The sequence below is a fragment of the Patagioenas fasciata genome, chromosome 20 (genome assembly GCF_037038585.1).
Source record: "Patagioenas fasciata isolate bPatFas1 chromosome 20, bPatFas1.hap1, whole genome shotgun sequence".
NCBI lineage: Eukaryota > Metazoa > Chordata > Aves > Columbiformes > Columbidae > Patagioenas > Patagioenas fasciata.
In genome coordinates this window covers 1,527,360-1,555,145 of record NC_092539.1, presented here as the reverse complement: position 1 = coordinate 1,555,145, position 27,786 = coordinate 1,527,360, and the positions used below count along the sequence as shown (strand labels likewise).

At 55.7% G+C, this 27,786-nt stretch overlaps 1 protein-coding gene across 16 annotated transcripts in view; it reads left to right on the top strand.

Annotated features, from left to right (window-relative positions):
* Positions 1–27,786, top strand: part of EXD3 (exonuclease 3'-5' domain containing 3) — a 298,384-nt gene that overhangs the window by 231,377 nt on the left and 39,221 nt on the right. The window contains exon 21 of one of the 16 annotated variants that reach the window (XM_071817367.1): positions 3,029–3,393. The exons of 14 other annotated variants lie outside the window; for them this stretch is intronic. In XM_071817367.1, the coding sequence (XP_071673468.1) occupies positions 3,029–3,034 (6 nt within the window). In that variant the 3' untranslated portion in view covers positions 3,035–3,393. Of the gene's footprint in view, positions 1–792; positions 886–3,028; positions 3,394–27,786 lie in introns of those variants that run through there. One more of the 16 variants, XM_071817365.1, reaches the window with a different exon arrangement.

Sequence of the window (27,786 nt, the reverse complement as noted above, 5' to 3'; positions counted from 1 at the left end):
GCTGCTGGAGGAGAAATCCACCGAAACGTGGCCCCCGCGGACACCCCTGAGAGCACGTCCCTGGGGACCCCGGCACGGGGACCCGCGTTCCCTGGGGGTTTGCCGGACCAAGAACCGGGGTGCGTTTAGGGGTTGGGGGGACGGGGTGGCAGCAGCGGGTGACGAGGAGGTGTCACAGCCGGGGCCCAGTGTGGCGGGACGAGCCCCGTCCTGGGCTGGGTCCGTGGGCGCCAGGGGGAGACAGGTGGTGGGTGACAAGTGACAGGTGACAGGAGACAGCAGCAGCGGGGCTGGGCCGCCGGTGCCACCGCTGGCCATGGGGCTCAGCCAAACGCTTCCTCTCAGCCGGGTTTTCTCCATGAAGCAGATTTCTCATCAACACCGGCCCTGTTGTGGGAAACTGTGATTTGGGTGAAGATCAATGCCCCCTGTTCCCAGACAACGCAAGCAACCAACAAGATACATTCAAATGTTTTTAATCACATACGCTTTAATGAAAAATATTTCTTAAAATCAAAACATTTCTAGCAGAAAGGATAATTTCTGCATTGTCAAAGTACCGAACCATAATATCTCTATTATCAAGCAATATACAGCTGTAGAACCAAGATAAGATGGCAGCAAGTGTCATGAGTTCCTCTGGTGCCAGATTTATTTGGAAATCTCCTTCCAGGTACATTTCTTTCCAGGACTTTTCCCATGTACATGTAGCAATTCTGTTATATATGAAATGTATAAAATATATGCATTAAAACGTATATACTTTCTCTGTATAATATCTTCTATTAACAGAATGAGTCTACTTGCATGCCCGCAGCGCTGGGAAGCAGCAGCGGAAGCTCAGCCCCGTGGCTCTGTCTCTCCCGTTGAACTTTCCTCTGTTATTCTTGGGGAAGCTGAGCAGGGGTCAGGCCCAGGCAGGGAAGTGAGGTCTGGGGCTGTGGAAAACTCGGACCCCAGAGCCACCTCCTATTATATAGATATAAATGGAATGGAAAATTATTTCAAATAAAAGTGCACTGCCCTCTGAGAAATGTTCTCACAGAACCGCCTCTGAGAGCGCCTTAACTCTTTATCAGAGCACAGCGCTGTGCGGCAGCGGGGACCTCGGGGCAGCGGTGACTGTGTGCAGCGTGACAGAACCGGGGACGTGCCAGAGATGGGGACGTGCCAAAGCCAGGGACATGGCAGAGCCAGGGATGTGCCAGAACCAGGGACATGCCAGAGCTGGGGACATGGCAGAGCCAGGGATGTGCCAGATCCGGGGATGTGCCACGCTGAGGACATTCCAGATTCAGGAATGTGCCAGATCCAGGGCTGTGCCAGCGCAGCCGCTGCAAGCACAGGACCGAGCACCATGGCCAAGCAGCCTGAGCTGCTTTCCAAGCCCAGCACAGGAGGGTGATTCCCTGAACCGGCCAGATCCGTGTCCCTGGGAAGGGAACGGGGCTCGGCTCCAGCTTTCTGCATCTCCACGGGCCTGTGGAGCAGCGCAGGGACAGCCTGGTGCACAGTGTGACCCCACGCCCCCATCTACATCCAAATTGGTCTGAATTTTTAACATCATCTTAATTAGGGCTGCAGTGCTGGGCTGGCACAGCAAGGCACAAACCAGGGACATGTGCCAGCCATCCTCCATCTGTTTCCAGTTCAACACCAGTATATCTGCTTCTCTCTGCATGTGAGAGTGTTCATCCTCATAGAAAACAGAGGCAGGGGAGCAGACAGCTGGTGGCAGTGGGGTGAGGATGTGCAGTGTGAGCTGTGGGTGTCCCATAGGGTGTGATACATGGGGAAGGAACAAGGACAATGTGACACGGCAGTGCCCATCGCTGGCCTTGCTTCTCCTCTGTCACTTGTCACTGCCAGCCCCGTCACCTCCGCCTCTGTTAGTGACAAGGCTTTGTGAGAGAATGCGGTGCCAGGGCCTGGGGAAGCACCTGGGAGGAAGGGGAGCAGGGCGGGGGGACAGGAGAGGCGGCTACCCCCACGGCAAGGCCTGGGCCCAGCCTCCCCAGGCCGGGCTTTGCGGCCGAGCGCAGGTCAGAAACAAATCACTGCAAGGGCTTCACAGCGCTCAGCTCCATTTTCCTTCCCATCTGCAAGTCTGGACTCGGTCTCTCCCGCTGCCTCCCAGCACCTCCTAAAATCACAGGGGTTTTTTTCCACGTTTAGGTGCTGAAACACAGCTGCACTGTTCACAAACTGTAACTGCAATGCCTGCACAGACAGAGAGTCCTGTAATTACAGCCTAGGCTGAAGCACGTGAAGGAGGTGGAACAGAAGTCGACGAGCTCATGCACACGTACATGCAAAATAAAGCAGCTGTGGAGATATTCAGTTTGCTTTTCAGGGAAAGATTATTGAAACGGCCACTTAAGGACTTCATCAAAGGCAAAAATCAAAAATCTAATGGGCCATTCATCCAAAACCTGTGGCAAAATGCTGAATCCTAATTTAACACCCAGAAAGAAACTTGGTTTGGTTCATTAAAGATGAACGTGTAAGTGCCCAGACGGTAAGGCTGAGATACAAAGCAGGCACTGGGGACCAGTGAAGAGCAGCCGCACAAACCAGTCCCGTGTCCGTTCTCCTGTCCATCTAAGTGATCTGCTGGACAACGGGGGGACACACGTGATACGGCGCTGAGCTTGCAAGTGTGCTTAAGCAGATGTGGTTGAAATGTCCTGTGCAAGGTTTTTGGATGGACAGACACCAAAACCTCCCACCAGGGTGCTGGAGGACAAGACCCTTCCACCTGTCCTCATCAGGCGGCGTCTTAATGTGCCCTGTGCTCTGGAGAGCTGCAGGTGGTCTGTCCCAGGTCACCTGTGCCCTCTGATGTCATAATAAGTAACGCATCTGCTGAGGGATGCAAATCGTTCAGGATTTGGGCAAGAGAAGCCACTGGAGAATCAGCCAGGAGTCACTAAAACGCTTCCAGTCTCTCATTTCTCTCATGAGACAGAAAATGAGAGGGCTACGAAGTCTGGCTATCACTAGTTTCTTTGTGTGTGTTTTATTTCAGTCTTGAAGAGGAGGACAGATGTCAGACATGAGCTGGTCCATGGGTTTGGGAACACCCTCCAGCCCAAATTCATGAAGACGGCCTTCCTGGGCTTCCCACAGTGCAAAGGCAGGAGGAGCGCTGCCTCCTCAAGCTGTTTGTTTCTGTGCTTCTTCGCATTGCTGTTATTGTTATATGTGTAAGATGCACACTGGTTTTTAATTACACCATAAATAATAGTTTCTGCAATATTACGTATTTCTGAGTTTATATCTGAAGAAAGTTCTGAAGTTTGGGGAATACTTTCAGTGCATTCTGTGTAGTCACTTCTATAACGTCTTCTACTGAGAACGTAGGAAGATATTCAATAAAGTGATTTACTGAAATACTAGCATTAAAGTTAAAAAAAGCAAACGGATCTAGAAGGTAGAAGGTGAAGACGATGGGGACCCACCTCCCCATGTGAGGTACCCTACGGGACACCCGTCTGCCGTGTCTTCAAACACCCGTCTCGGGCACTGCGGAGAAAGACATTGAGTATGGGCAAGGAAGGCTGGGGGAGATCTGGGTGCCGGGGAGCCCGGGTCACAGGCCGGTCCCAGCCCCATGTGGGGCACTTGGAGCGAGGAACTTCTCCAGAGCCCTGTTTTCCCAGTGAGAGCTCATGGAGAGCCCTGAATGGGCCAGGTGGCGCCCATGGCCCCACAGAACCTCAACCAGGTCCGTCCACAGCCATAAGCTGGGGCTGGGCCCACAGGAGGCTCATTCCCGGGGCACGGGCAGCGTGCGGCCAGCGTGCGGGCAGTGTGCGGGCAGCATGCAGGCAGTGTCCATGCAGTGTGCGGGCCATGTCCATGCCGCATGTGGGCAGCGTGCAGACAGCATCCATGCAGCGTGCAGGCAGCATGCGGGCAGCATCCATGCAGCGTGCAGGCAGCGTGCGGGCAGCGTGCGGGCAGCATCCATGCAGCGTGCAGGCAGCGTGCAGGCAGCGTGCAGGCAGCGTGCGGGCAGCGCTCCGCTCCCCTGCAGCCTGGCGAGCGGGCAGATGGACGGGCTCATGAGCGCTGGTGGGAGCACGTTTTTTCCCAGGCAGATTACGTAGCCTTTTTAGCTTCATCCCCCCCTCACTACACCCCCCTTCCTCTGTTATTTTGGTGCCTTTCCCCAAGGGAAACAAAGTTAGCTCAAATGCTGTTCCCACCAGAAAGGCAAAAGCTCCCCCCCTCTTTCCTTCCTCTTTTGGGTTCAGGGTAATGTGTCCCATGACAAAACAAGCCCAGAGCCCTGCACAAAGTGCTTTGCCTTTCTCCTTAAAGGGAGACTCTTTCTTCAGGGCCCCAAGGGCCATGACTCCATCGCGCCAAAGTGCCTCTTGGATGGAAGGGCTATCAAGTTGGATTCTTTTTGCATCAGTGGCAAAAGCAGCCTGTGCCCAGACATGGGGGGCAAGGTTGGTGGGTGGAAACAGGTCTTGTGGCTGAGTAACATGGAGTGGAGAGCAGGGAGGAGCCAGGTCTCCTGGCTGAGCTTCAGCCATCCGTGGTGGAGATGTCTCCATCAGAGTGGGTTGTTCAGGCTCCGCTGCAGCCCCGGGGTAGAGAAGGTCCCTCCTGGGAAGCTAAAGCAGAGCAGGGACTCAAAACATTTATCTCCTCTACCTGTAGGAATGATGGGTGAGGAGTTACGCATCCTTCCCACTGCAGAGCAAGGTGTGAGGGGTTCACGTGTGGGCAAAGACACCTCAACCCAGCCAGCCAGCCTGCGGCCACCGGCAAAAGCATCCGGGCAGGTGGCTCCGTTATAGATGTCTAATTGGAAGTGGCTGATTTTGGCCTCTGGATGAACATCCCAGGCTGCTCACCGCTGCCTGCAGTCCCACGGGCTGTACCTGCTGCAGGAAGGATTTTAAAGGTGCTTATGAGTATGGGCTTTCCCCGTTAATTTGGGAAGGCAGCTTTCCAGTTTTCCAGTAACTGATCCATAAAAGCTTCTTCTTCCCAGAAGTCACGGATCACCACTTCCCTGCCTACCGCATCAGAGAAAATTGAAGTTACTTTTGGTGCACATGGCGTCCTCCCACCCCGGGAGCCGAGCATCGTCGCTCTGCAGCGTCCCGTTGTGTCCGTACGGGCGCACGGCAGAGCAGCCGCTGTGACAGTTGTTCACAGTTCATTATCCAGACCACAGTCACATCCCTGCGCCTCCGCAGAAAGAACCAAAACATCCTGACACCCATTTCTCCTTGTAAATGCTGTTTTCAGGATTACCTCCGCACTTGGATTTCTTTTACCAATTTTTAACAAATGGGATTTTAATGCATCCCCCTAAACAGAGAGACTGTAGATGCTCGTGTTACCGTACAGGCGCTAAGTGAGTGGTGGGAGCCTGGGGACAGAGGGGTGTTTCCTAGTTTTGCAACTCAGTAATTTTACATGATGAGACCTTGGCAGCTTGTTCTTGGAAACCCTGCAGTGAGGCGTCTGAAAGGGAAAAAGAAAAGAAATTAAATAAACTCCAAAAAGCTAGTGATGGGAAAGGCAAATTAAAAATGTAATTTTGATTTGCAATTTTTGTAAAAAAGAAAAACATTTGGGTTCTGGGCCCCTCAGTTGCAGAAGGACAGGGAACTGCTGCAGAGAGTCCAGCGCAGCCACCAAGATGCTGAAGGCAGTGGAGCATCTCCCGTGTGAGGAAAGGCTGAGGGAGCTGGGGCTCTGGAGCTGGACAAGAGGAGACTGAGGGGGGACTCATTCCTGGGGATCAATATGGAAAGGGGCAGTGTCAGGAGGATGGAGCCAGGCTCTTCTGGGTGACAACCAGTGACAGGACAAGGGGCAATGGGTGCAAACTGGAACACAGGAGGTTCCACTGAAATATGAGAAGGAACTTCTTCCTGGTGAGGGTGTCAGAGCCTGGCCCAGGCTGCCCAGGGGGGTTGTGGAGTCTCCTTCTCTGCAGACATTCAAACCCGCCTGGACACCTTCCTGTGGAACCTCAGCTGGGTGTTCCTGCTCCATGGGGGGATTGCACTGGATGAGCTTTCCAGGTCCCTTCCAACCCCTGACATTCTATGAATCTGTGAATCTGTGGGTTCAAAGACATTGAAACCAGACTGTCTTTTTATTTCAGGTGTCCCCAAGGAATGCTGAACTTGGCAATATTAGGGAAGTTTATAGTGGGGGTGGGATGTCCTCTGACACCGTTCACACCCGTGACATCTGGGAGTGGGTTTGCTGTAGCCCCAAGCAGCGCCTGCTTTAGGTGAGACAAACCATCCCGTTCCCTTCACCAAACACAAGCAGAGCCGCAGCGCTGAGCTGGCCATTGGCATCTCCAGCCCAATGGAGATGGGTGGGATGGACCTCAGGTCTCCGCTGAGTTTCTACCCATGCATAAAAGCCAGTGGGACAGCAAAACATCCACGTGCTACCAAGGTCATTGGGTCTCGTAGCTGAAAAATCTCCCTGCTGAAAATCTTACCTGCTGCCACACGGGTCCAAGCAGAAATGTGGTCCTGGTCTCGTGCTGGCTGTCAAATCAGGGTTTCTTTCCCGTACTGTGTCCAAGATGGTGTTTCTGCCTCCAGAGGTACCGTCCCGGCTGGGGCGTGATGATTAATGACTTCCAGTCCCAAAGGTGTGGATGTGGGAGTGAGACTCGCGGAGCGGAGGGAATTCGGCCCTGGCATAGGGTCCGCGGCCGCCTGGCTCATCCGTCAGGAATGCCGCAATGGAGGGGACGGTCCAAGTGGGAACGGCATGGGAAAATATTTTATCAAAGAAGCTTAGAATAAAAAAATGAAATTAAAATCTAAACATGAACACTTGACACAGTGCCACAGGAGGGCTATTTTTAATTTCCTTCCTGATCGTTCCACTTGTTTTCATCATCGTCAGCTCTTTGAACGATGGAATTAGTCACCATATATGAGATGAAGTAAACAGAGAGCTCGTGGTTTCCGAGTCAGCATCATCTTAACTCTCCTGAGGGACCTGAGGGCCGTGGCAGCTGATGCCGTGGATTTGCCACCAGCCATGGGTGACCTGGTGGCACCCAGGGCCGTGTGCAGGGTTGGGGGTGTTGGGGACAGTGGCACCATGGGAGGCTGGGATGCGGCTGCTGCAAGGACCCATGGTCTGGGTGTTGGATGCACTTTTATGTCTTTTTTGGGGAAGGTGTTTTGTGTGGGGTTGCTGCCATAAAAGAAAATCCAGGTGTTTTTAGAGATGGGGAAACAGGTTTGTGCTGCATCCTCACCGCTCACTGGTTTTATTCTGATTACTTCTAGCTGTGCACTCCCTGAGCTGGAGAAGCCCTTGCTGAGGGCCGGACACAAGTCCGGGCTCAGTGTCCCTCCCGGTGTGGAGAAAGGAGCAATTGAGCTCAGCTCTGCAGGTGCTAAAGCAGATCAGCCCGACCTGGCGAGCTGTCCTGGGGCTGGAGCGGGGCCGTGGCTGCCGAGGCACCTCGCAGTTGTGGGTGACACGGTGGTGCCCCAAGTCCTGTTTGCTCTACGTGCTTTCAAACTGCTGCGTGCACAGTACATTTTCTTTCTGGCTGTTTGGTTTCTTAATGTACTAAACTCAGGGCAATACTAATTTCTTGAATTTCTGGTTGCGTGCCTATGTCTATGGTCACTGATTTCTTGACAAAATGAAGTATTCGGTTGATGTTGTAGCTGGAAAATACTTGTCAATGTAACTGGACATGTCTCACTGATCCCAGAGAAGCATCCCTGTGGCCATCCCTGTAACAGCACAGCTCAGTTACGGAGCGCTTTCCATTTTCCAGGCTTTAACTGATCTATTTCCTAATCCTCTGAGCTGAGCTCCTGAAGTTAAAGGGAGTTGCTGGGAAGCCTAAGGAGGAGTACATGGACTAATGGCCTTAGAGGTGGACTAGAATAATACCTGCTCATTAGAGACATTGTATTGCTTGGGAATGTCTTTCTAGGCAAATTCCGATGTATTTAAAATTTTACTTCTTAACCATTGTATGTATTCTGAGTAAACCTTAGCAAAGATAAAAAATGATCCCATTGAAATGCAATACTAAATCAAATACCTGACTATCCAGTTAGGGCATTGAATCCAGTGCTGGCATTGCCTGTGCCATCAGCTTTGACATAAAGGGATGTCACAAAGGATTAATAAAGCTTGCCTGATGAAATGGCACTAGTCCATGCAGTGGCTTTATGCTTCATTCTGTAGTTTGAGCGGGAGGTCCGTGGTGGGTTTGGGCTGTTGCTGTGCTGTGAGGAGGAGCCCCAGGTGATGTGTGTGTCCCAGACAGGGGCGGCGGTGACCCCGGCAGAGCCACGTGCCCGGTCCCCTCGGCCCTGCCAGGCCTGACAAGCCCCCAGGTTACAGAGCAACATGAAAAATCACTCGGTTGGCTTTGGCTTACTTAAAAATAAAAACTCATACGCAAACCCGAGACTATTTGTTTTTATAAAAAGTCTGGAGTTTCCCACAGTGGGCTGTTCCATTTGGGGACTGTTGGAGCCAACATCCGTTTTTTTCCTAAGGTAAGGAGCTTTCCTTACCGGGATCGTTAGGATGATAATCATGACAGACATTTCCTAATTAGTCGTTAATCACGGGCTGGCCTTTCTGACACATTCTGGGAGCTGATGCTCCTGCCAGCCCTTCCCGCCCCCGTGCTGCGGTGCCTGTGGCCGGGCTGTGTCAGGCCATGGGGGTTCTCCAGGCCACCAGCTGGATGTGCTACGGCAGGACCTGGCTCCTACCATGGTTCCTGGCCTGGAGAGAGGGGCAGGAAGAGATGGAGGGTCTGGGAGGACGTTCTGTGTCGTCAAGATTTCCAGAGCCAGGTGGGTGAGAATGAAACACCCACAGTGGGACTCATCACCGCCACGGTGAGGAGCGTCATCAGCCATCTCACTGATGCACCAGTCTGGTCATTAACAAAGCTCTCACTGGGACTGGACTGACTGTGCTCTCTGATTTACCAGGTTTTCTCATTTGCAGCACGTCCCAGCTGTCACAGGACGGTCCCACACCACATGCGAGGGGCTGTGCCAGCAGGGGCAATGGGAGGTGACCGGTGTCACCACGGTGTGCTGGGCAACATCTTCGCGTGCCAGCTCTGCCTTTGGCCGTGGCAGCACCGTGGTGTGCTCCCAACGGAGATGCAAGCGCGGGGCGGGCAGGAGGGCAGAGCAGCCTCCCCAACCCTCCAGCCTCCCAGCAAAGAGCCGCAGCAGGAGCCATTTCTCACCGCCGTTCCTTCCCCCCAGACCTGCCCTCGCCTTTGTGAGCGCCCGAGGCCACGGCAGCGCCGGGTACCCACACAGCCCCGTTCCCACACTCATAATCCGCGGGTCACAGGAGACACAAAGGAGCTGCCGCGCTGCTGGGAGCCGGGGCGGGGGCAGGAGGGGCGGCGGGCAGAGCCGGCTCCGCCGCCGTCTTTCTTTCTCACTGGGGACCACCTTCAGTTTTCTCCCTGCTAATCCTTCCCTTTAATCCCTTCTCCTCTGCTCGCCTGGGTCAGGGCATTTTCTTGTCATCCCCCTGCTTCCCTGGCAGCTCCTTCCCGGTTGCTGTCGGTAGGGGCCAGATCCAAGCCACGATGTCTCCATCACCAGCATCTTGCTGACGGACGGGGACCAAAATGGGGCTGCCGGGAGGCTGGAGGTGCTGCTGGTTCCGTTTGGCTCTGCTCATGCTCGGTTGCCCATGAGATGTTTAGAAGCGTCACTCAGTGGGGATCCCAAAGCCCAGGTCTGACCTCCTGCCGAATCCCGGTTTGGGACCCGAATCCTGTGGGGCCCCTTTGCTGGGTGGCTGAAGGAGACGTGGGGCTGAAATCTTCCATTCCCACAGGCCCCACGGTGATGCTCTGCTCTTGGGTTTGTTCCTGGGGGCCTGGCTGAGCCCCCTCCCCTGCCCGCCGGGCCCCTCGGCACCAGGAGCCGGTGACATGCAGGTTCAGCACCTGCAGGTTCAGCACCTGCATCCCCGGGGTGTAACAGCCAGCACTGGGGTTTGGGCAAAGCTTCCACATGAGGCTATCCAAAATGAGGGGCTCAAAATTGACATTTTTAAAGCAGTTTTTGCCCCCTGGGGCTTCAGCAAAGAGGATGGCTACCACCGCCGGGCAGGAGCTCCGTGGTCACAGCACTTGTGCTCGGGTGCCCACGGCCAGCATGGAAGTGTCCGTGTGAGGTGTCCCCATGGCCCAAACCCTTCCGCTGTCCGTGGTGTGCACAGAGCCCAGTGCAGCAGTCTCCCCAGCTCCTGACGCTTCCATGAGGCAGATAATCAGCTTGATGAATAACAGCAAACTGGGTTAATTGCAGTTTGGGGACCATCAGGAAGAGCTGCAGTGCTGGTGCAATAAGGGCATTACTCAGAAATTGAGCTGAGATTCACAGTCTGACTTTTGGTCCTGATTTGTGGGAGACTTGGCTGTAACACTAAAACATCAGTATGTTCTCTATTAAACTGTCTAATGCAATCGATTTCCAGCCCATGCTACAGCTATTAGATGAAGTGTTCAGCAGCCACGAAAGTGGAGGAAGTCAAGAGTTGTGTTTTTCTTGGAAATCCAACAGTAGCATCCACATTTCCAGGCTTGTGTAGGGAGCTGGAGGGCTGGAAGGATGGGCGACGCTCCACACGGAGGTGCCTGCAGACTTTGGAGCCGTCCCTTTTTGTAGCTGTTTTTGGAAGTGCACCTGCAACTCATGAGCTGTTATTCCTTCTTGTCTGGGATTTCAATATCTCTAATCTTAACACTTTGGCACGTAGTATGGTCCTTGCCCACCAATGAGTTTGCTGCTGCAAAATCTCTTGTTTCAGGACAACCGTTACCTGACCTTGTCTCCAATACCCAGGGCTGGGACTGCCTGGGCAGAGAGCTCCTGCCAGCACACTGTGGCATCTGCCATCCTTCTGAAGGGCCTGGGAATGTGCCTGTAGGTTTATCCTGGTGATAACATAAGTCTCTTGGCATGTTCCAGGCCCTCAGGGGCTTGGTGATGCTTCCAGAAGGGCTAAGGCACAGAACCGACTCATATCGTGTATTATAGCTTCAGGGACCAGTGGAAAAAACAAAAAAACCAAGGCTGTGGCAGGAGAAGCAGCTTTGGATGGGAGATAAGTTCTTCCTCTTTCCCACAACACCCTGGGCTTCTTATCTCTAGTGCTGCATATAAAAAGCAAGGCTGATTCCCACAGTACGGCCAAGACGCATCAGCATCTGTTTTCCCGGCAGCTCCCATGTCCGTAGGAGGATGCCCGGACTCTAGATGCTGGTGAGATGTTGTCTCAGTGGGTTTGCTCTCCCCGTTGGCCGAGGGCCCCTGCGGGGTCCCCTCCATGTCCCCAGGATGGCTCTGTGCCTGTCAGGCCTTGCAGCATCTTGCGGAGGACGGTCCGCAGCACCGCGGGGATCCTGACGTTGCAGCCCCACTCCTGGCAGCCCCACAAGCTTCTCAGCAGTTGCCAGGGATGGAGATGCTGCCGCGGCCCTGCCGTGTGCTTGGGGGTGGGAGCATGTGCCAAATCCCAGCGGCAGGACCCCATCGAGGGGCTGAGCTGTGTCTCTGCGAGCGTTGGTGCTCAGGAGCCCCGTCTGCAGCCAAGCAACGCTCACAGCTCTCTGGTGGGAAGGTTGCAACAGCCGCTCGTTATTTCATGGAGTTTGACAAGGGTTTGAAGCTTGGGATGTCTCGTTTATCACCCGCACTAAGAATAGGGCAACTTACTTTTGCACCAACCTCTTCAAAATGATGGTGCTTCTCTCATTGACCTGTTTGCATTACCGTTTCTGGAGACCCGTACAATGTATAGTCCTAATGGGAAAAATGAAGGTACTGCCAGCCTGGAAGAATTTTATCAAGTAAGATTTTGCTTGGTAAACCCAAGGACGGGTTGGCTGTTGAAGCCACATCTCCCACTTCCCAGAAGAAGTCAAGGACATTGATTAAAAAAATCGAAGGTTGCCCCAATGTGCCATTAAGAAAGACTGATATCTCAGCACAGCTTCGGCCTGGGGTGGGCCTGGCAGCACAGGGTGGAGCAGGAGCAGGACCCACAAACTCTTTTCCTCTGGGAATTTTTAAGCCCGAAGGAGGGAAATGAAGCGGTGGGACAGGGCTCACTGGGCCGGGCTTGTCCTAACAGCAGAGGGTTGGCTCTGCCTCTTAATGAACTGCAGAATCGCACCATGGCAAGGCTTTTAAGTGCAACAATGTCAGAAGCTTTAAGTAGTTGTACAGGCTTTGAAGGTGTCCAACCTTTGACTCGTCAGCGGAAAAAAGCGGGGAAGAGATTCCTTTTTCCGCTGGAATAAGTCCAGATTGGCAGCCTGTGCCCAATTAGCAGCAAAAGCCACTAACGACACAGCATGTGCAGCTCCAGCCTCCAACTCTTCTCACAGACCTCATGAACCCTGGGACTATTTTCTTTCCAGCCGTCCTTCGGCAGCAGGATCCAGGCGCTGGATGATCCGTCATCAGCCCCACTGGAGCATGAACCTTTTGGGGGAAAAGTGATGGTTTCTGGGTGCCACAAGCAGGGGCTGTTAAGAAAATCCCCTTCCCTATCTAGTTAGCAATCAGTCTCTATAGTATGAAAAAGTTAATATATATATTAGTTCACGTGGTACGCTGTAATGTAAGGAGGACAAGGGGGCAGGGGCTTCAACTCTGCCAGGGGAAATTGAGGCTGGAGCTGAGAAAGCAATTCTGTGCAGAGAGAGTGGTCAGCGTTGGAATGGCTGCCCAGGGAGGTGCTGGACTCACCGGCCCTGGAGGTTTGTAAACTGAGATTGGACATGGCACTTAGTGCCATGATCTGGTCAATGGACTGGAGTTGGACCAAGGGTTGGACTGGATGATCTCTGAGGGCTTTTCCAACCCAGTCGATTCTGTGATTCTGAGGTTGTAGAATTTTATTGTAGACTTTGGTACTGTTCATGCTTAAGTAAAATGAACTGAAGGGCAGCCTGGCCCTGGAAATAAGGTTTCCCTTCACTGAACAACTGAAGGGTTGAGGAATGGAGGGTTTTTTGTCGGGAGCCTGGCTGCACGGTTTGCAGCCTCTCGGGCAGCGCGTGGCTGGCTGCTCGCGTCTCCCCTCGGAGCGCCTCCCCGCACACGTCTATGGGGCCATGGCACCGCTGCTGTTGCTGTACTTGTTCCTCTGGGAGCCCTAAACCTCAGGAAAATCCCCGGATTCCCCCGTGGGTCACACTGTGGGTCTGTTCAGGGCCGCGAGCTGGTGCCATCCACTCCCGGGAAGGTCCATGGCCAGGAGTGAACGTCCCCTTTGGGGCTGGAGCAGTGTGACCTGCTCAGGGCCCGCTCCTTCCGACACAAACTGCTCTGGATTTTGCTTTTCCCACAACTAATTATATTCCCTGGTAGCCCCTTTTCTGGGTTATTAATTACGAGTTTCCTCCCTACTAATGGCTTTGTGTCACCGGTCCTCCCAGGGGCTGCTCTCCCTGACATGCCCAGGGGGTTCCTGGTGGGCTCTTCCCATGCGAGGGACGGACGTGTGGCTCCAGCACAGCTTCTTCTTGGTCACTGTGAGCTCGGCGACACATCTTCCCCTCCACCGCTGGGTGATAAACCATGAGCTAACGACCCACCAGCCCCAGGGGGTGGGACCCCAATTTCCCAGGGGCTGGGGAGTCAGGCCCTGTGCAGCTCATGTCTCACCCAGGTGGGGCTCATTGCAGTTAAATAAAGTGAGGAGGGTGCAGGCTTCTCACTCAGGAACAAAAAGGCCAGGTCAGTGCAGCTTGGACATGACACAAGGAGGAGTTTGCAGAGGAGTTTGCAGAGGAGTTTGTGGGGTCTGTCTGTGGGGTCTGTCTGTGGGGTCTGTCAGTGGCAGCTGCACTGGAGACCCCACTGCTGGGGGATCGGAGGGGCCGTGGGGAGCTGTGGCCTGGAGGGGGTGCAGGGGCTGTTCTGGCACTTGGGGGGCTGGTAGGGGGCAGCTGACCGGGGAGGAGATCTCCCGGGGACAATGTCCCTGAGGGAGCTGGCATTGCTAGCACTGAGACCATGCGCTCGCACAGCTGGATGTGCTGCCCTCTGGAAAAGCGCTGCCTCCTCAGCCTGTCTGGCCTACACACCGTCATTTTTAGCTGATTTTCTTCCCTGGTTCTTTAAAATCTGGCACAACCATGGACAGGGTGCTGCAGCGCGTTCCCGTGCCAGGACTCGGGGAGTTGCTGCCCTGCGTTACTCTCTCCAGGGCTTTAGGCTTTGCCATGCTTGTATATTAATTTCTTGGAGCCTTACCTTTCACCAGCTGCTTTCCCTGGCTTGTTCCTCCTTTTCTGTATGATTTATCCCTAAAATAAGGGTGGCTCTCCCAGCCCTGCCTTCCAGCTCCCACACAGCTGCTTTCCCCGCTCGCGGTGCCCAGGGCAGGTGACGCTGGGTTGGACCCCGGGAAGTAGGGCAGAATTGTGCTTTATTAAAAACCCTACAAAGTGATTTTGCTGAGGCCATGAAACAGCAAGGCAGCTAAAAGCAGATAAATCTACTAATTATTTACTCATTTTAAAAGCCCTCCAATAAATCCCTTTAAGGTGATCCCATAAATCTCTCTAACATCATTAAGAGCAGTTGTCTCCAATTCTTATCTCCCCCCAGGGAAGCCTTTTATGGGCCTACAAACACAGTGGTATTAGGATTTGTGTTGCAGATATAACCAAAGTTTGGTGAAGTTGTCCAACAAAAGTGACTGTCTGTTCTCTGTGCGGCGATCGGGGAGCAGCAGATCCTCCCTGGGGAGGCAGATGGAGCCCCTGGGACTGGTCTGAGACCTCAGCTCTCATCTCACGTCTCCACCGCTGTGGTATCCCCAAGACGGGCTCTCTGGAGGGCTGTATAGACACCGAGGCTTGGCCAGTACCACTACAAACACCTTTTCCTGGCATTGCACAAGCATTTGAGCGCAGGGCAAGCCTGTTGGCAGCTGTCAGGCCTCCTGCCCCGGGTGCATACAAGGGTTTTCCCCAAGGGTTGGGGATGGAACCCAGAGGGAAGGGACCTCTCCACCTAGAGCTTCAGTTCTGGTTGTGCGTGTTCAGGGGCCGTCTGTGCAGCCCAGGTCACTTTGCTGAGCTGTTGACAAAAAGCAGGTGGCTTGAGCCCCTCTGCACAATTTGGCTGTGGATTCAGGGGAGCAGCCCGGTCTCCAGCCAAAGGCCAGTTCCCCAGGGCATATTAAAAACCTGCAGAAAAAGCATCTCTCAGCCACCCTCCATGGGCGTTTGCCCAGGAGCAAAAACACCCTGAGACCTTGAAATGGATGCGAGAGACTTTTTAGCTTGCAAGTTGCCGATGGAGGGTTGTTTCCTGAGATGGTATCAGGTGCCTTCTTCTGCAGCGCTTTCACCATGGCAGTGTCCTTCTTCGCTTTCTGTGACCGTGTCCCCTGTCCTCCAGCGCTGCTCGGCCCTGGCACCGCTCGCTGCTGTCCCAGCGCGCCCGGGCGGGAGCTGGCGTGGGGGAAGCCGGTGCCGGTCCCTGCTGTGCCGTGCTCCTCTCTGCCGTGCTGGCGTTACCTGCAACGCCGAGTTCGCAGCCCATTCATCTTAATTTGCACGTTGCTGGTGTCTCAGATAGAGACCAGGACTAATAGATGGTCCCAAGCTCAGGAGATCTTTCTTCCTTAACCAAACCACCTTTGTGCTTTACGGCACAGGGTGAGTGGTCGGGTGGCGTCCCCACCTCCCCACACGCAGCCACCCTGGGCTGGGAGCCCAAGTACCGGTCATGACAGCAGCTCCTGGGGAGTCACTTTGCTTATTACTCCAAGCGATTAATTAACGGCTGCCTTCGCTCAGGGCTTGCTGGGCAGGAATGGACACAGCCCCAGTGTATCTGGGAGCTGAGCAGCTGTGGCTGTGCCGTGCGTGGGCCCAGCTGGGCTTGACAAGGACCCTCACACCCTCGGCTGGGTCTGTCACCCAGGGCGACGCTGTGGGAGGGCTGAGCATCCTCCCGCTCCAGCACTGCACCACAGACCTCCACCACCTGGCCACACGCCGTGGAGTGAGGAGATGGAGTGGTGCAGTAGGGGTGGAAAGGCTGCCTGCTCCTCTCCATCCCTCCAGCAGTGTCCCTGTGCTGTCACTGACCTGTTCCTTTCCTTCGCAGCCCTGGCAGACAGGCTGTGCTCATCATCCCCCCCTCACCTCCCGGCCACACTGCACTCAGGGAAGGGGTCCTGCCTGGCAGAAATGCAGAGCAAAGCTGCGGGGTCAACCCTGGTCCCTTGCGGTACATGAGCAGCGCAGCACCCCGCTGCCAGGCCCGCGGGCCGCGCGCCGCTCCAGCAGCTTTTGGAGCAGCTCCTCAGGGGCCCTCAGTGTCCCGGCTCAGTGCTGTTGCTGCTGCCCGTTTACCTGTGTTCACCTAACAGCCCGGATCCAAAACAGAACAGACATTGGGTGAAAAAGTCCTGAGCTTTGGCGTCTGGATTCTGTATGTAAGAGAGAGTTTCAACTCCCAGTGGTCCTGGAGTTCTAAGCAGAGGAAAGCTGGGTTATTTTTCCCCTCTCCCTGATGAAATGGCGGTGATTTTATTGTCTGATTTTAAGTTGTTTTGTTCTTGTTGTTGTTTAATCCTGGTGGCTTCCCAGCAGTCTTCAGAGTGTGTTTTATTCCTTTCTAGCTATAAGCTTGCAGACCAGCCATCGGTCGGTTGTTTCTAACCATCCTTCTTTTACTGAGATGATGTGTCATTTGATTTTAGGTGTGTTTTCCTGATGGGTTGTGCTTTCTGCCTGTGAAAAGCTTTGTATCTCTGTTATGGAGTCAGGCCAGTTCAGCCAATGCCACACAATCCTCCACAGGCTCCTGGCACCCCTGTCCCAGGCAGCTGAGAGTGTCGGCACTCCTTCTGGAAAAAAAAGCCTAGAAAATGTTTAGATTTTGCATCTGAGAACTTGCAAAGGCTCCAGTCTCAAGGTTGGGCGATCCTGGCTCTCCTGCAGGCAGATACACTCCCAACAGTGTGCCCAGGTGGCCAAAAAGGCCACCAGCATCCTGGCTTGTACCAGCACTGGTGTGTCCAGCAGGACCAGGACAGCGACCGTCCCTGTGCTGGGACCTGGGGAGGACAAACCTCGAATCCTGGGGTCAGTTTTGGGCCCCTCAGAAGGACATTGAGGTATTGGAGCGAGTTGAGAGAAGGGAATGGAGCTGGTGAGGGGCTGGAGCACAAGAGTGATGGGAGCGGCTGAGGGACCTGGGGGCTTCAACTGGAGAACAGGAGCTGAGGGGAGACCTTCTGATCTCTGAACTGCCTGAAAGGAGCTTGGAGCCAGGGGGGTCGGGCTCTGCTCCCCAGGAACAAGCGCCAGGAGCAGAGGAAACGGCCTCAAGTTGCACCAGGGGGGGGTGAGGTTGGATGTGGGGAACAATTTCTTCCCCAAAGGGCTGTGGGGCATTGGAACAGGCTGCCCAGGGCAGTGCTGGAGTCACCATCCCTGGAGGGTTGGACAGACGGACATGAGGTTCTCAGGACATGGGGCAGGAACAGGGGTGGTTTATGGTTGGACTGGGCTATCTTGAGGGTCTTTTCCAACCAAAATGATTCTATGATTTTATTCTATGATTCTATCCTTATAGAAAACTGCCATTTTCTGCGCCCGTTGACCCGGGGTGATGCAGATGCCCTGGTGCACCCCGGGGCACAGCAGGTGCGTTGCTGCGGCAGCGATGGGGAGCAGGAGGGCAGCTGGTCCTTCCTGGGTGCGGTGGTGGTTGGGTCCCAGAGTGGGGCCTGCAGCCCCTCCTGCAGCCCCTGGCCCACTCCCGCGGTGACAGCCAGCAGTGACACGGTGGCTTTGCGGTGTCCATGTCACAGCACAACTGGAGCTGCAGCTCCTCCTCCCCGTGCATCTCCTGGAGAGGCCATGGGGCTGCCTGGGCTCTCCCCCCGCCCCAGAGCTGCCTTCCCACGGCGGGACGCGGCCACCCCTGCCCTGTCCCCTCGGCTCCTCTCTGATGTGGCTGCCGAAGGATGTGGTGACAATAAAAGTGTGGGGACAGAGAGGTGTGAAGGGAGGTGAGGCCCTTGGTTTCCTGTTAGCACCAGCGCGACAAGACGTGGCTCTTCCCCGCTGCCGGGAGCAGCCGGTTCCCAGCCCACTCCCGCACCACAACCTCCATTTACAGTTATTTACTAAAACAACACAGAGTGTGTGAACTCCCTCTAGGCCAAAAATAACTGCCGCCCCATTAACTCGAACTGTTTGTTTGTTTTGGGCTGTTTTCTGCCCTTATCACAGGCAGGGAGCCTGCCTGCTGGGGGGCTGGGAGGAGAGCGGGGTTATCGCCCCCCACCCAGCACTGCTGGGGAAAAGCTTTGGGCTCCGAGACCCCTCGGTCCCTGCTCTGGGGAGATTTTCTGGTACTGGGTAGAAACAGCAGCGGCTGCAGCTTTCTGTGGGCTGGGTGGGTGCTGCTTTCTGGTGTGCAGGGGGAGCTGCTGGAGGGGACGGGACAGCTGGGTCACCGTGAGATGTCCCAGCTCGTCTCCCACTTTTCTCCACGGGTTTTTGGGGACCTGATGGGCTGTAGGGCCATAGCAGAGTCTCAAGGCTGCCTGTGGCTGCAAGCATTGGGGAATGTGGCCAACAAATGTCCCTGTAGGTATTAAGCGGGGTCTTAAGCAGGGTCTCAAGTGGGGCTGGGCAGCCTGAGCTGGGGCTGGGGTGGGACTGAGTGCTTCCCAGTCCCTCTTAACCCCATCTGCAGAATGGGTTTTGTCCAGTTTTCCTGAGATACGCTGTGGAGGGAAACCCCCAGATAGGCATTAATTCAAATTCTTAGTCTTTCAACCAAGTTTCAGGGCTAAAAGTGATGGGTTTTACCCTCTCTGCCTCAAATATTCCCGGGAAACCCACCTTGGTTTTCAGCCAGCTCTAAGGCAAGGTGAAAACCTTCAAAATCAGAAGTCACCGTGAAAAATGCCTCAGATGCCTGGATGAACATAAACTGCTTTAAAGCCAAAAATAGCACTTTTCCCATGGTTGCCTGTGACAGTGTTCGCAGTTCCCATCCCCGCTGATGTCCCCGGTGCTCTGTGCCTCGTGCCTGTGTCAGCCCCCTTGAGAAGACATTAAATGTGCATCTCTGCCTCCCTGTGCCATGTTCTGCCCTTTGGCTGCTTTTCTGTGGGTGCAATCTGATTTTTCTCTGCCCTGGCTTTTTCAGTTCAGTCCATGCATTTTTGTTCCAGGCTTTATACAACATAAGTTACGTTTTTTCCTTTTATTTTTTCCCTCTTTTGCCTTTGGCGGTGATGTTTATTTAGGAGGTTTGGCTTGAACTGAAGCGCACATGCGTATTGCAGCCTGCCCTGTGTCCATCTCATGTCACTGCCACGGTGGGGGGGATTTAGTAAATTCCTCCCCATTGCTCTTGGGTCTTGTTGGGACAGTGAGGGTGGAATTCGGCCGTAGGGAGGGCTGCTGTACCCCACACACCACCGGTGTCTGCCGCTCTCCCTGGAAGGGGACACTTCAGCGTCCCTTTGGGGACCAAACTGCAGCAGGACCGCACAAGTGACCTGGCTGGGGAAGCCAGGGAGGGTTGCAGCGCAGTTGAACTCCCTGTTTTGTCACTCCCCAGTCAGAAAGTTCCTTAAAAGCCCCGTTCCATGCCCAGAAATAAGAAGTTGGGTCTGTCACGAAGAAGGGAATGTTGTGTGGGCCGGGTGAGGTCGGCGGCTGCTGTTGCCACGCAGGTTGCTGTCTCAGCCACTTCTGCACCACGTCCATGAGCTCTCGCCTCCGCAGTGCGCTTCTGCATTTGGCCGCGCTGGGAAGGTGGTGGGGGCTCTGTCTGGTTGAAGTTACCACCACAGGCAGCCAGGCTAGGGAATTCAGTAAAAATGTCCCCGACGTGCCTCACCCGAGGATCTGCAGGTACAGTGGACTCTGTGGGGAAGGGTGCAGTTCTCCACCCTGGCTGTGCGAGATGTACACATTTGTCAAAATGGTCTTTTGGCTTCTCCAAGGAAGATCTGGCCTTGCATAGAAAAATTACAGCCTGAGTGCCGGCAGTCCCGCCACACTTCCCCAGTGTAAACCATCGCGTGCAGTCGCTGGTGCATGAACATCCGTGTGATACCCTCACCAAGATAAAGTGGAAAAGTCAATGAGGAACTGATGGAGCTGAAAGAAATATTATCGGGAAGGTTATGGGCCATTGTAAGTCACGGAACGTGGGGCAAAGCCCTTTCTTTGGCAATAGCAGTAGCTGTTCAAGTTGATTCATTTGGGCAGGGAATGCCCCAGGCTGCGAATTGTGATCCAGGGCCATTTTATCTCCATTAGTGTGTCTGTGGAGGAGGTTAATAGCACCAGAGCTGGAAAATGAGCTTTGGGCTGCAGGAAGCACAGCAATAGAGATTTTCTTCCTGCTCAGAGTAACCAGAAGATTTTGCAGTTTGAGGTTTGGATTACGCAGAACGAGCCACCAGCTCAGGTGTTTTATTTGTTGACCCTACCGAACCATTTACAGCTGTCACCAATGTGATCTTTAATTGCAAGAGGTTCTTTCCAGTATTCCTCTCCCCTTCTGACAGTCAGAGCATTTTTCCCACCCAGCCAGCTTCCTCTTACATGACAGATGAGGACAGTTGCTCACAGCACGTGAGAACTTCTCACCACATTGTTTTACAAATGGTCTCTGGTTCAGACTCGGCAGGTGCCCCCCTCTTCTTCAATCTGTTTGCAATGAGGTAGTTGCCCTGTTTTAATCATGGCAAGCCTTTTCCCGTGCTCTTTAAACACTCCTCACAAAGTGTTTGAAATCTCGCATCCAGGTTACCCTGGGGAAGGAAGGGTTTTGGCTCTGAAAGCCAGGGCTGGGCTGTCCTGAGGACACGAGTCCAGGGAAGGTGTTGGGTGAGAAGCCACCAGAACCCCCTTGCTGCCCCACAGAAGGTGAGTGGGCAGAGCCGGGGTCTGCCAGGCTCCACCAAATCCAGCTCATCACTGCCTAATTATCACCATGGTGGAAACCTCTCTGTGACCATCCAATGCCTAGCAATTCTTGCTCAGCCCCCACCTCCCCATGGAGCCCGACTGCCTTGCAACCCCCTCCCAGGCACGGGCTGTGACCAGATTCCCCCGAAACCTTCCCCAGGGTAACCTAGATGCGATTTTGTGAAGAGATCTTTCCTCCATGGACAAGGAGGAGCTCCCATGGTTGAACACAGAACTCAGGGCAGTTTGAGTCGTGTCCCAGGGGCCTCTGCCGTGCACAGTGCAGGGGGAACTGGGGAAGTGGGGCAGAGAGCTCAGCCACCACTCGCCCTCAGCCAGGCTGCTTCTGCAGGCACAACAAGGGGAGAGAAGGGGGAAATGGGTTATTTCTGCCCGTGGCCTTGGTGCAGAGCACCTCACCAGCTCTCTTGCTGGAGGAGCAGCAGTGCCCACAGCCCGGCTCCCGCAGCTCCCGCGGCAAACCCCGCTGCAGAGCCCAGGGCCAGTTGTACCATTTGGCTTCGGCTCTGCGGGTTCCCGACCACAGCGCATCCCTGCCAGGGTGAACAGCGCTGCGCTCACTCTGGATGCTGGTGCGGCTGCCAGCCCCTGGTGTGGGGGTTGGCACAGCCAGGATGCCTGGTCCGATAGAGCAAAAACCCCCATTTGGCTGCCACAAGGAATGTGAGCTCCTGCCACGCAGCAGCCTTGCTTCTGCTCTTTGCTTTTGTCCCTTTGCTGGCTTCAGTGCGATCCTGCTCGCCAAGGAGTCTTTCTGCAGTGTTGCCCACAGCCCTGAGCCTGGGCAGTGGGCTGAGTGAGGTGACAAATACCTGGACCCCAGGACTGTTATTTATGTATTATTGCAGCCCCAGGGGCCCCCAGCCAAGTCTCTGGGCGCTGTGGCCACTGTGTGGTTTTGTTCCGTTCTTCACATCTCCTGTTTGTTTTGAATGCTTGGGGGGGAACGGACACACGACAGCAAATTCCCATCCCGGATCACGCTGCGTCTGCCGCCTGCACGACGTGGGACCGGGGTGTGAAAGCACCAGCTGAGAACGTGCTCACGCTGCAGCAGCGAAACCAGGCGCCTGCAGCTCTTCGTGCGGTCACGGCGGCTGCGGCCCCGGGGAGAGGAACACGAAGCAAAGCGCCTCCGGAGCCCCGACTCCACCACGTGTGGGCCGGCGCCCGCAGCTCCGGCAGGACCCAGCTGCAGCGTTTCGGGGAGGGCTCGCAGCTGCAGCCGGAGGGAGGAACCAGGTGCTTCATCTGCAGGGGGATGGGGACAGGGAGGTGGGAGCAGCCAGGGTTGCTCACCAGGATGGTGCCTAAACCTTCTCTTGGCATGATTTTATGTTGGTTTTAAGTTTCCTCCCAGCCCACCGTGGCTCCGTGGCCACTAAGTTCCTGTGGTTTGTTGCCAGCAAACACAGCTGGGTGGGCGCCAGGGCTGGGCAATGGCTGGGTGAGCGTGGGGGACCCTTGTCCCCCAACAAGCCACAGCTCTGTTTGACAGGAGGGTGTTGGGCTGCAGAGGGAGGGAGCTCTGCAGGGCAGTGCTGCAGGCACTGCTGGCCGTGCTGTTGCAGATGTTACTTGAGCAGGGGTTCAACTGTCCTGAGGCATGGACATTTCCCATGGGATTTTCCTGAGCTCTGGTTCTGGATGGTGCTCAGCCAGGCTGATAGCACTCAGAGGAGCACATCCCGCCAGGAAGCCCCACCAGCACCATCTCCTCATCCTTTATCTTCAAACAACACACAAGGAGTTTCATGCCAACCTCAGCAGCTCCTGCACAAGGTTGCCCTGTGTCTCAACACTAATGAAGAGAATCCTCTGGGGTCCAGACCTAAAAATGATACTTTGGGGGCTTCCTCACAAGGGGGAGAGAAGGGGCAGGTGCTGATCTCTTCTCTTTAGTGACCAGTGACAGAGCCCAGGGAACGGCAGCAGATGTGCCAGGGAGGGTCAGTGGGACATGAGGAAAAGGTTCTTCCCCCAGAGGTGCTGGACACTGAACAGGCTCCCAGGGAGGTGTCACGGCCCAACCTGACAGTGTTCAAGCAGAGACTGGACAGTGTCCTCAGACACACGGGGTGACCTGTGGGTGTCCTGTGCAGGGACAGCAGTTGGAACCGATGATCCGTGTGGGTCCTTCCAGCTCAGGACATTCTGTGATTCTCGGGTTTGTCCTCTGCCTCCAAGGTCACTGAGCCGGGGCTGGGCACGCTGCCGGAGGGGATCTCCTGGCATCCCAGCCGGCTTCAGCCATGGCAGCCGTCCCACCTCTCCCAGCTGGGCTCCCTGGGCCACACTCAGGACCTCCTCCCTTTCCTTCCCACGTCCCCTCCCGCCGTTCGGGAGCAGATCCTGTTTGTGATGGACCCCTGAGAGTTTCACCCACTGGGCAGTTCCTTGTTTCCAGCTGCCTGTTTGTCAGATCCGGTCGGGATTGTTGGGTTTTTGGTCTGATTCTTATACTTTTGTGTTTTCATTCCTGTTGCTGCTTCGCCCCAGGTGCCCTGCGGAGCAGCCCAGCAATGCACCGGGGTAAAGGCGGCTGCAGGCGTGCGCAGATGGGCAGGAAGGGCAGGGAGCCAGGTATGATGGCCACCTAGCAGCACGGCACATTGCCCTGACCAGAGCCTGTGGCCCCGTGCTGGCAGAGATGAGCACACAGCCCCTGCCAGCTCTGCCTGGTGAAGGACACAGAGACAGTGGGATGGGGTCACACAGGCTGGAGCCTTCAGCAGGTTGGAGCTCCCCGCAGGGACCTTCCCGCAGAAAGCTCGAGGAAGGTGAGGTTGGGTCTGCAGAGATGCAGCAAGGGAGCTGGATTCGCTCGGCCAGGATTTGTCCCCAAGTAAATGTCAGCAGGTGCCTGGGGAAGTGAGGTCACCTGTGCCCATGCTGGTGGCACAGGCTGAGTCCTAGCCGTGCCTCCCCCAGGGTACTGGAACCACGCTGGGGCAGTTCACAGCAGTGTGGCCAAGGCAGGAGCACCCAGGGTGGCCTGAGCACCCTGCACTGCCCTTAAGTACCCAGCCTGGCATCAGCACCCACACCGATGTTGAGCGCCCGGACTGGCCTCAGGCACCCAGACTGGAGTTAGCACCCAGATGCCCAGGCAGGCAGGAGCGCCCAGGCCAGCAGCTCCTGGCTCCCTGGATGCAGGGACAGGAGGATGGGGTCAGGCTGCAGCAACATGTGAGCTTAGAAAAGAGTTTTAGTTGTATTGGGTGGAGCTTGCAGGAGAATGGCCCTGGCAGAGCTGAGGTAAACCTGAACGGATTTAGGATAAAGCCAGCAGCTCTTCACTGATGGGGTCCTGTGCATCTGACAGCATGTTACTATCCCCCTTGGTATCCTAATGTCCCCCAGTAAGGTGGCAGTGCCCTCCTCCAGGGCAAACCCCCTTGCTGGGGTGCCACAGGGCGCAGGACAGCTGTCGCATGGGTGCTGTGCCCAGCCAGGCCCAGACTAGCTGGGGTATGGGGCGTTTGGCATGGGGGGCACAAAAGATGAGCACTGGGAAGAGACGCAGGGCTGGGGGGGACAGCAGCTGTGCTGCCTTGGGCAGCTCCTGCGGCACTGCCAGCTCCCTGCCCGGCCTCGGGGGACAGTGTCAGCAGGGAAGTGGTTTGGGTTAATCTGAAGTGCCTGTCCCCAGTGCCACAGGGACGCTTTATCAGCTCCTGACCCTGGGAGCAGTGAGAGGGGCCGTGCTGCGGCCGCTGCCACATTCGCCTGCAAGTCCAGACCCTCCAGCTGAAGCAGTTTCTGTCTCCCGGGGGATTTCGGGCACTGCTCCCATTCACGGCCATGGGCACAGAACTTCTGGCAGCCCGGCAGCCCTCACCGGGGAGCAGGTCCCATCGGCTGCGGCACGTCCTGCCGGTGGCCGTGATGAGGCCGCCGTCCCCAGACGGGCCAAGCGCTGGGGGAGCCGCGGGGTGGTTTTGGGGAGGGTCTTCCTGAGGGATGCCAAGGTGCTGTGGCATCGGGGAGTGGCGGGGTCTCTCGGTGTGTCCCTTTTGGGGTGCCTCAGCCGTGTGCTGGCTCTGAGTAACTCAGCAGCCTGGAGTGAGGCTCGGGGGTTTCAAACTGCGAGACCACCAGAATCACGGAGGGTTAAACCCCACCGTACCAGCTCAGCCTGGAGCATTTTTACCACTTCACTTTCTCCCTGCTCTTGCAACACAAAGAGCAAAGCTGCCGGTTTGCCGGAGTGACCTCTGTGCCCTACAAACCTAACCCCTTCCTCGGAAAGACAAGAATCCCATTGCCTTGCACCTCCATCTGTTTAGTGAACAGTTTAACCTAACAAGATTAGCATTTGAGGTCGTCTCTTCTTCTTTTACGTTTTTCCCCCGCCGTTTGCAAAGAAAACAGCATTGGATTTAGGACAAAAGCTTGGAACCCCTCATTTGTAAGTAGTGCAGCCTTTGGAAACTGTTTTGTTCCAAAGTTATCTGGGGAAAGGGCTTGCCAGTCCTCCCCTAAAGCAAACAGGAGTTGGCCAATGGGCTTGTTCCTGGGGAGCACGGAGTGAGAGCCCAGCACAGGGCACCTGCACCCGCTCTGCCTGCAGTGGGGTTGGGGAAATTTTGTTGGGTTATTCCCCCAAAGGACATTTGCAGAGAGATGGTTGTGGTAGCAGAGACAGGCTGCGGTGGGTGGCTGAACAGGAGGGACTCGGGATTCAGCTTCCCTGTGTCTCCATAGACCCCTCCAGTGATGCTCCGGCGCACACCTCCGGCCCTGCTGGGAACGTGGGGGAGCAGGGGCGCGTCCCCCGAGGTGATGGATGGAGCTGTGGCAGGAGGAGGGTCATGAAAGAGCAGCAAGGGTCAAGGCCAAATTAACCTGCGAGGGGATGCAAGTGTTTTTTTTAATGCGCGAGCATGCTGCTGCTTTAAACACCATCACATCCCACCGCGAGCCCCTTCCAGGCTCCCCACTGCAGCCTGGCACTGCCCAGAGAGCTGACGGGGCAGAGTCCCCAGGGAATCGTCACTGGGGAGGGGGGAAAAGGTAAAGGGTTTGATTTTCATTCTTTGGGACTGTTTTCCCCTCCCTCATCTCCCGCCTGCCCCCTCCCTTTTCACCACATTGTGCTGAGCTTGAATCAGACCTTCACAAAGGGGATTAGAGGCCGGTTGCTGATAAATAGCAAAGCAGGTTGGAAGCGTGGGAACCAGGCATGGCGCAGCGCGGAGGGACATTCCTGCTCCGGAGGGCCGGGCGGGAGCAAAAGTCCGGGCTAACCCTGGGTCACCCGGGGGACCCAGCGCCTGAGAAGATTTGTTCGGACACTGGCTTTTGTTGTGCACAGTTCCGTGTCAGCCCAGCGTGTCTCTCGCTGCTATTGATGGGGAAGGAAAGTGCTATTGTCAGGCGCCCGAGGGCCCCCCTTTCACTCCTGCACTCTCGGGGTGACGTCAAGGTGGGACGTGGGAACCCAGCCGGCCAGACCGGAGCAGGACCAGCGGTCCCGGCAATGCTCCACGTCTGCCGGCCTGCTCACAAGGCGAGGAGAGATGCTCGGGGGTCCACAGGAGCTGAGCATCACCCGCAGGGCCAGGAGCTGAGATTTCCCCTGGCAAGATGTCCTGGGAGAGCCGGGGCTGGGCAGGACGGCTGCTCCAGCAGGCAGCTGGTGGGAACGTGGAAGCCGTTTTCCTTTATCTCAGCCCCGGCATTATCAGTGAAATTTCCCAGACAGTGCGGGTGAGGCAGTATCATGCCAAAAATCCATGCCGGGAAATGGCTGCTGGGTGAGATCGTGGCCACCAGCCCTGCCAACCCCAGGGGGTTCTGTGGTGGCCACTCTCAGCCCACCTGGAGACCTGCTGATGGGTTGAGTGTTTCCCTCATCCTCAGACTATTATTTGCTTACATGTTTTTAATGTCCCCCTGGAGACCCCACGAGAGGTGGGAGAAGGGCCTGGAGCTGGGTCTGACCCACCCCTCAGTCCAGCTCCTGCTCCGGCCTCTTTTCGGGAAGAGGCCAGGCGGGGAATTTCCCCGAGGACGCGCTGTGGGGGTGCAGGGGAGCTGCCCGAGCAGCTCAGTGGAGCTCAGCTGCTTTGCATCTGGCGCCGAGGCTGCTGCAGCGTCGCGGAGCATCTGGGGACAGGCGGCGTGCCAGGGAGGGAGCCTGCTGGGAAAATCCCTTCATCCCGCCTCCAGCTCTTCCCCCCGTGACCTGACAGCGAGGAGCTGCAGGTGACCTTGAACCCTGCAAGCTGCCTGGTTCTGCTTGGGGCTCTGCGTGTTTCTTCTTCCATCTCTTGTCTCAGAACATGAGCCAAGTGCCAAGGCTGGGCCTCGCTCCCAGCCCTTGTTTCTCCTCTGACACCTGATTTTGCAGCCGAAGGCTTGTGGAGAGCTGAGGCTCCAGCACCCTGTCGTCCGGGGTCCCTGCAGGGACCGCAGGGTTGGGGTGACTCCAGAGCTGCCCCAACAGCTCAAATGACTTGAAGCCAAACTAAATAGCCACATCCAAGTGTGACCCACAGGCTTTGAGTCCAGCAGGGAGGCAAATGGGGAAGAGCAACAAACGTATTTGCTGCCGCCAGGTCCTCCAGCTGCATCCCACCACGTTGGAAGGAAAAACAAAAGCCTCCTCTGCAAGCCGGGATGACCCCGGAGGAATGAGGCAGCGGGAACGCGGCTGCTCCGCCGCTGAGGACGCGCGCTGCCCTTCCTGGGAAAGCTGTGTGGGCAGCCGTAGAAATGTTCCTGGAGCTCGCCTGGGAGTCCAGGAGCTGGAG